This window comes from Astatotilapia calliptera, chromosome 3 (genome assembly GCF_900246225.1).
Source record: "Astatotilapia calliptera chromosome 3, fAstCal1.2, whole genome shotgun sequence".
Taxonomy (NCBI): Eukaryota; Metazoa; Chordata; class Actinopteri; order Cichliformes; family Cichlidae; genus Astatotilapia; species Astatotilapia calliptera.
Genome location: NC_039304.1, coordinates 5,207,799 through 5,215,274, shown reverse-complemented (window position 1 = coordinate 5,215,274; position 7,476 = coordinate 5,207,799). Strand labels below are relative to the sequence as shown.

Below are 7,476 nucleotides of genomic sequence, written 5' to 3'. Positions count from 1 at the left end.
TGATTTAAAGTTGTGTCGACTGCTTTAGCCCCCCCTCCCCAACAAACCCTGTAATAATATAAGTCAGTTGTAAATTGAAAAATCAGAGTAGCACTAATAATTGAGCCTCTTTGTTTAATTAATTTTATTAAAACAGCACTATTAATTCAGCATGTCAAACGAGTTTCAGCACAAAATGTGCTGAAACAGTAGAGCTGAAACGCAGTAGAGCACACCGGAAGTGCTTTTTGCCTCTTTTTTAAGGAGGCGGGTTGTGCCGGTTATTGTGCTATAAAATGCATAGTGGCACGATTTCTACATTTCCCGCCATGTGAATGGACAGCAAACATATGTTTGGACCCTCTGGCTCACTGAACCTTTCCGCGAACAGCAGGCACATTATGTTAACAGCGTGACGGCAGCATCGGTTTTTCGGTGAGTGTTTCACGCTTGTAGGTCACGTTAGCTGGCACTGTGTTAGCTTACTGCTGTTTTGTGATGAGACGTGATATTCGCAGTCTCTGTAGTTACGCCGTGATAGCAGCTTTCCTCTTGTGTCTTGTACACCTTGAAACGTGCGTCTACCGAGTACAAACTGATGCATCACTATCGAGACTAACCGCAATGTTCAACATAATATCTTTTCTTAAGCTTAAAATTATTATTCGTTTGGTGTGTCTGGTAAACCGAGCAGGTGTATTTTCATATCTGTTGGGATTAAAAGCGGAGTCCCTCGTCCAGTAAAGATCATATTTGACGGGAGTTTACCTCTTTGAATAATGTAGTTACTACAGCGGAGTAAGTAACTACTGAACCAGATAATGAAGAAAAATGTGTTTTACAGTCTGGAGTGAAATGAACCCGGGCTGAATGTCTTTGAGTAAAAGTGGTTGAATCTGCGTTATCGCGTGATAACCGAACTTAACCAGGTAGTACTTAGTTGAGGGTGACAAGGGCACATACGTTTGGTTTTGTGGTGTGAATGGCTGCTGCCATGTGCGCACATGGTCAGATTACAGTAAGAATGCCCCTGTGACTCAATACGGAAGCCATGTAGGTGTTACACCTTATAGTACTGTGCGATAGTGTGTCTGCGTATTGACCTTCGGGCTTTGTGTTTCAGCCCATTGGGTTGAAAATAAAATAAAATAATGGGTACATAAAAATAGCACGTCTCTACTTTGAGTTAGCTTATATCAGCATTTAATAAACTGTGAAATTTTCTGTTCAGTTTTTTATAATTGAATATTCTCTGTTTGTTTTTCTGTTTGATTATTAGTAAGTTTGTGTTATCATCTTTGTGGGATTCTTTAGTACTCTTAGTTGCAGTTACTGTTAGTATGAGAGTATTAGTTTGATTAGGTTTTCCCTTTTTGTCTTTGTTGTTTCCTTATATTAAGTTAGGAGCCTTTTAAACAGATTTTTTTTTTTTAGATACCCTGAAAGACCACAATTGGTCACCTTGCAGGAATCTAGTGTCTGAGCTTCTGATGGTGAGACGGTGGAATATCTTCATCTGTCTGAGGAATCTGCTCTTAGTCCAAATGATTTACATTCCCCTGTGAGTCAACACGAAGAGGTCCAGGGAAGAAGAGAAGTATGTGCCTATTCGATAGACACATACTTCACTTCAATAGACAGACACATCAGTCCTTTCCTTTCCATAGTTATGGTTCTAATTGCTTTTAAACTCTTACATTTTGGGAGCTGTGTGTCAGAAGGGATACAGTTCCCTCAGGGTTTGTTGTACGTTGATTACACTTAAATACAAGACGAGACTTGACAGATGAATGTTATCCTGTGTGAGGTTTAAGGGCCAGATTGTCTAGACTTAGGATTTGTTATTACAGACAACAGAAGCAGCTCGTGACAAATAAAACTGACTCTGTAGTTCCCAAATGTCTTGACCTAATTTGGCCCGATTGGTTTGGTTTCATTTATTTGATGTGTTTTCACTGAGCGTGACCATTTATAAGGAAGAGCTGCATTTTTTTCTATTCTTGACTTAAAAAAGATTCATGCTTGCACCATTTCACCTACAGAGCTTAGTTGCACCTGACCTCAGCTGTTGCTTATAAGTAGCTCCTTGTGCTGTATAACTCTGGAGGTGTGTGTGAAGGAGCAGGACAGAATACCATTACGGCTTTTTTTCATGGCTTCTCCTGTGCCCCAGCATCTCGACATAGCTAGCCCGAAGGTGTCTTTAAGATGTTTATTGATGTCTGACAGTGAAAGAAATAAAGCGCGTGTGAATGCATTACTTAAGTAAATTACGTATATTGGAAAGCCTTCGTTACAGTGTTTTGAGTAACTTGGATATCTGGAGACAGATTAGGTTTTGTCCCAAAATGAAAAGGACACAAATATTGCTTTGGCGTTGCTAGGAGCAGAATAAATGCTTGTCAGCCAACATCAGCTGTTATCTTCAACACTCATATCCTGTTTAAATGCCTCCGAGCTCTCAAGTTAAACACTCAGAGTCTGGTACCAACTTCTGACTAATACTCAAATTATAGCTTCACCCCAGGGAGTGACTGCCTCATTGTAGCTGCTGGATTTGAAGCCTAGCTGTGTGTGAGCTGTGTTGGGCAGTTATTTACTTAAAGTTCACAGACCTGGGAGTGTCTACGCAAAATGCCCCTCTTATCCTGCTTGTCCTACTTGTTTTTGAAGGTGAAAGAGGGCCGGGCACACCTTCTTAATAAAGACGACAGGGCAACAGACTAGAATATTAAATGAGTCGTCAGCTCTTATATGTAAACCTGCCAAAACATTTCTTTAGGTTGTTTTTGGGCTTTATAAATTATTTTACTAATTGACGTCCAGCTTTTATTTATGTTTGCTGTTTTTAAGTGTTTCTGTCCTTTCGTCGGTCTACACATGTAATTTCTTTCTTACTCTTACAAGTTTAGGCGCTGACAGTATCGTGTTTGTGAGCGATCTGCAGTCTCTTCATTGATCGGGTCCTGTGACCGGAGCGTTTGATAGCCACCTTAGGGCTGCTCGATTATGGCAAAAATGATAATCACGATTATTTTCACTGAAATTGAGATCACGATTATTTGACGATATTTAGTTAACCCTTTAAGACCTACTATAGAACCAAGTCCACCAGAGCTTATATTATTTTTATTTATTTTTTTTTACATGCTGTAGTGCCATTTGTGGGAGCATTTCAAGTTGCTATACATCAATACAACTGTTATAGCCCATATTTTAATAATATGTATGCATTAAGTGCATAGTAATTACATAAATTGCAAAAAAGTGCAATAAACTACAAAAAAAATTGAAAATCGCTTTTGTTTTGTTTACATATATTTCTACTTGGAGAAGTTTAAGAGGTTTATCCCTCAAAACTTTAAATACAATAAAGTTGCAAAAAATAGTTTACAACAACAGGAAATTTATTTTGAGTGTCTTCATAGTTTTATTTTGGAGATACAGCAATTTTTATATACTGCAGGAAAAACAAAAAACAATCCTATGATGCAAATTTGCAAAGAAAACAGCATGTGCATCATTTCACTGTGGGAAGTGTTACGAACAGCTGATAGGAATGGCAAAGCGTGTTTCTGGAATATTATGTTTTTGTTCCTGCAAGCGCTTTTTATGCAGTTTTTGCAAAGCTATATGTGGAACGAAACCGTGACCGAGGACAAGCTGATGGCATAAGTTGTAAGTACAACTCCTCCGGTTTCATATGCAAAAAAAATTATTGCGCTAGCTTACACGGTTCAGGTTCTACAGGGATTTAAAAATAGTTACACAAAACGGAGCGTGCTGCTCTGACCGGCTTTAAAGGGTTAACAATGACTTTAAAAAATTAATATAAAATAGTGTGCAACACCACTGAAGTTTTTTTTTTTTTTTTTTTTTTAACTCTTTTCAACCAACGGCAGTCACTCTCCAAATAACTTCTGCTTAGCTTTCCGAGCTTCCCTCGGGTCCTCTTAATCAGCGGTCTCCACCCTTTTTTGCGCCACGGACGGTTTATGCCCGACAATATTTTCACGGACCGGCCTTTAAGGTGTCGCGGATAAATGAGGGAGGGGCTAATAATCGGCTCAGTCATGTTTAATGATCGTTGAAAGCCCAGATCGTAATCGTGATTAAAATTCGATTAATTGAGCAGCCCTAAGCCACCTAGTGTTTTTGTTTCCTGCTCATTGTGGAAATTGATTATTTCATCGAAAGAAACGAGTAACATCAGCACAGACTAAATACACTTCCTGTGATCGCAACAGTGGGCATGCACGTGATTTCAGCAGCTGAGAAGTAGCTTATCAATGAAACCAGCTGATGCTGCTGATGTAGACCTTAGAAAAGGTTGTGTGACCCTATTGCTGTATGTCTGCTTCAAGCCTCGACTTTAAATGACCCCTGGACGTGTTTGTATCACTGTGTCCTTGATGGGACACGTGGCACACCCAACACAGAGTGTGCAGAGAACAGTGTGTACTTGTAAATTGTACCTCTAGATGTTTTTAATTAACTTTGAAGGTGCCGCCAGGTAGTCATTGTCGAACCGCAGCATGGTGATCATCTGAGGCATTTTTACCTGCATGTCTTTCGCAATATGTTTGAAAATATGAAGCTGGCAGCTTTTTATGGCCCCATGACTTTAGCCTTGTTCATGATTTACCAGTTCAGTTTAATTAGTTCTGCTCCGCTGCTTAAAAAGTCCTGTTTGGTTGGACTGTAACGACTCTGACCAGGCTGATTTAGTGAATGATGGCTTTTGAAAGCTCTGTCACTGAGGGAAGAGGGCAGAGGGTGTTCAACCAACTGTCTCACCAGGGAGGAAGCACACATGGATTTTTAGCTTATCTAACAAAGCGAGGAGTAGACCGGCGTATAAACCCAGCCATTTATAGACGATCAAGGACACTCATAATAGTGAGGACCTATAACTCAACTGTAACAGTGGTTTGTTGGTCTGTCACACCTGCCTTTGTTGGAAGGAGGTGTCAATAACAAGTTTTACAGATGAAAACCAAACCATGACAAAGAAGTGTAAATGAAACTCGGCGGGGGGGGGGGGAAAGAATAGACCATACTACATCCTCCTTCACAGCAGCATAACAAACGGCCTGGTCCTCCAGGAAATCAACGCAAGCTGCTTCTGAATCTGTCTCTTGCCTTATTAGAAAGAAATACGACTGTGCTGTAAAACTAAGAATTATAGCTGTATGAATAAGACATCCTGTCATAAGGATCGCCAAAGTCACCCTGATCCTTGATACAACACAGTATTAGTCAAGACTGGATTAGGGGAACATTACGAGTATTTATGGCAGTGAGAGAGAAATTAAACATGCCAGTGTCAGATTTTAGGGCCACTGAAACACAGTCTGTCCAAACGGCAACAACAGGCATTTAATTAGGCACAGGGCGTTAGACTGACTTCCCTAAGGGGCCCAACAGGAACTGAGAATCAGGTCGGAGGTCACACATGTAGTTTATTGTCCTGCCTTCATGTGAAATGTGTGACCCATATTGCTTTTGTCATGTACTCTGTGGTCTGGGTAAAGCATTCAGCCAGTCATCCAGAAGCAGAATAGCCATTATCAGTGTTTTTAGTTAAGCAACATTATTGCATTCTGATTACACTCATAAAAAGTCTCTCATGCAGCCAGTTTTAAAGCCTGAATATGATGGCATCTGCAGTATGCGGCCTTTTAATAAAACCAAATATATCCTGATGTAAACGAGGTATCCTTTTTTGGTTCTTTGAACATCACAACCCAGTAACCTCTCAGCCGTAAATGGCTGCTGTTGTCACACTGCCAGGTGGGCAGGTGGTGCGGAAAGAGTAAATGAAGAGCAAATCCCAGCAGGTTCATAGTCTTTAGTGCTGTTTCTGTTATTATCCTCCCATGATGAATGATACTGTATCTAAAAGATAAAGTATCGTCTTTGTTGCTTTATCGTTTGGATATGCCCGCCCAATATTTACAGCTCTGCTTTTAATTTAGTAGCGGCATGAGTGATGTGGTAATGATTATGTCAGCCAGTGAAGTACATTTTCATTACCATTACAGAAAAGAGATGAATATTGTGTTTAATATTTTTTGTGTTTATTGAATTTAAAAAAGTGAGTTTAGAAAACAAACAGTGGAGCAGCCTTACATGTCCTCCTGTGAGTGAGTGGAAATGGCTTTTTCCAGTGAGAACTCAATACCTGTCTGTCCTCCCCGAGGCTGTACTGCAGTCATTTGTGTGTACACAAGGTGTGAAGTCAAATTCATGACTAACGGTGGACACATTGGAGAGAGGCTGAACTTGTTCCAGCTGCTGCTGTTTCCATCGCCTCTATTGAAAATCGTTGAAATTGCACTTAGTCGTGTTGTTTAATTAGATGTATGCACTCCTGTCATTCATGGCTGCTTACACCACATGCTGCTAGGTTCATTCTTATGTCACATGACGCAAGTCAAAGTAACTTTAACCCAGAAAGTAACGAGGAATGTCAAAGTCATTTTACATGCTGCAGCCCACTTTGATCTCAAGCGGGAGTGAAACTCTGCTTTATGTCACAAACAGAAGTTTACCTACATATTTAACCCCTGACACAGGTAGAAAGAAGTGTGTCAACCGAATGTTGCTGCAGTAAATGGAAAAAAATCTGTCAGTAAGGCTTAAATTATAAGATGTAAATGTGTGACATGTATGTACTATACAGCGTCTCGAGAGCCGGTTGTATTTGGCCAGCCCCTCACAGCTTTTGGAAACGTGGCTGACCCTTTTTTTTCTCTCCCACTGCCCGTAGAGTCTAAACAAACTCCGACACCAGGATGAAACGACGAACAGACGCCCCTCAGGACCGGTGAGTTACACAAACAGCAGCAGCTTTCAGTTCCCATTCGTTTTGCTCTCAGCCACAGTTTCTGCGTGACACCTAAACACGTTTTGTTGCATAAGGAGACACAAGATTTCACCAATATTCATGCACCATCCCTTTTCCCCATCTACAGATACTACATGGTGGGACTCATGTTCTTCATTCTGGGCCTGGGAACGCTGCTGCCATGGAATTTCTTCATGACAGCTTCACTGGTAAAAACAAGACTTCACAAAATCTGACACAATATGAAGCATATGCTGGGTTTTCAGTGATAGTATATTTTGTATTTTATACGTCAGATGTAGCTTTGTTGTCGTATTTTTGAATGAAAAGCCCTGCGTTTGTGGTGTGTAGTACTTCCAACGTCGACTGGAGACAAATGAATCGAGCAACGGGACCGAGGTCGTCCGCAAAGAGTACTACTTCAACAACTGGATGACTCTGCTGTCTCAGCTGCCTCTGCTGCTATTTACCCTGCTCAACTCCTTCCTCTACCCGAGGTCAGTGACTGTGTTAAAGCGCTTTCAAACATGCAGATCATCCTTTCTGATGATCTGGCTGCACTTGAACATGTCACCTTTATGTCTGAATCAGCAGCTTAGTTATTGGTCTTTAAGTAATGGCAGTAGGAATCTGATTATACCTAATAA

At 40.6% G+C, this 7,476-nt stretch overlaps 1 protein-coding gene across 1 annotated transcript in view; it reads left to right on the top strand.

Annotated features, from left to right (window-relative positions):
• The first annotated feature begins 212 nt into the window (after window positions 1-212).
• LOC113017268 (equilibrative nucleoside transporter 2-like) overlaps window positions 213-7,476 on the top strand; it is a 12,897-nt gene continuing 5,633 nt past the window's right edge. The window contains exons 1-4 of the mRNA XM_026160445.1: window positions 213-414; window positions 6,752-6,808; window positions 6,957-7,038; window positions 7,181-7,326. Coding sequence (XP_026016230.1) covers window positions 6,777-6,808; window positions 6,957-7,038; window positions 7,181-7,326 — 260 coding nt within the window. The 5' untranslated portion in view covers window positions 213-414; window positions 6,752-6,776. The remainder of the gene's footprint in view (window positions 415-6,751; window positions 6,809-6,956; window positions 7,039-7,180; window positions 7,327-7,476) is intronic.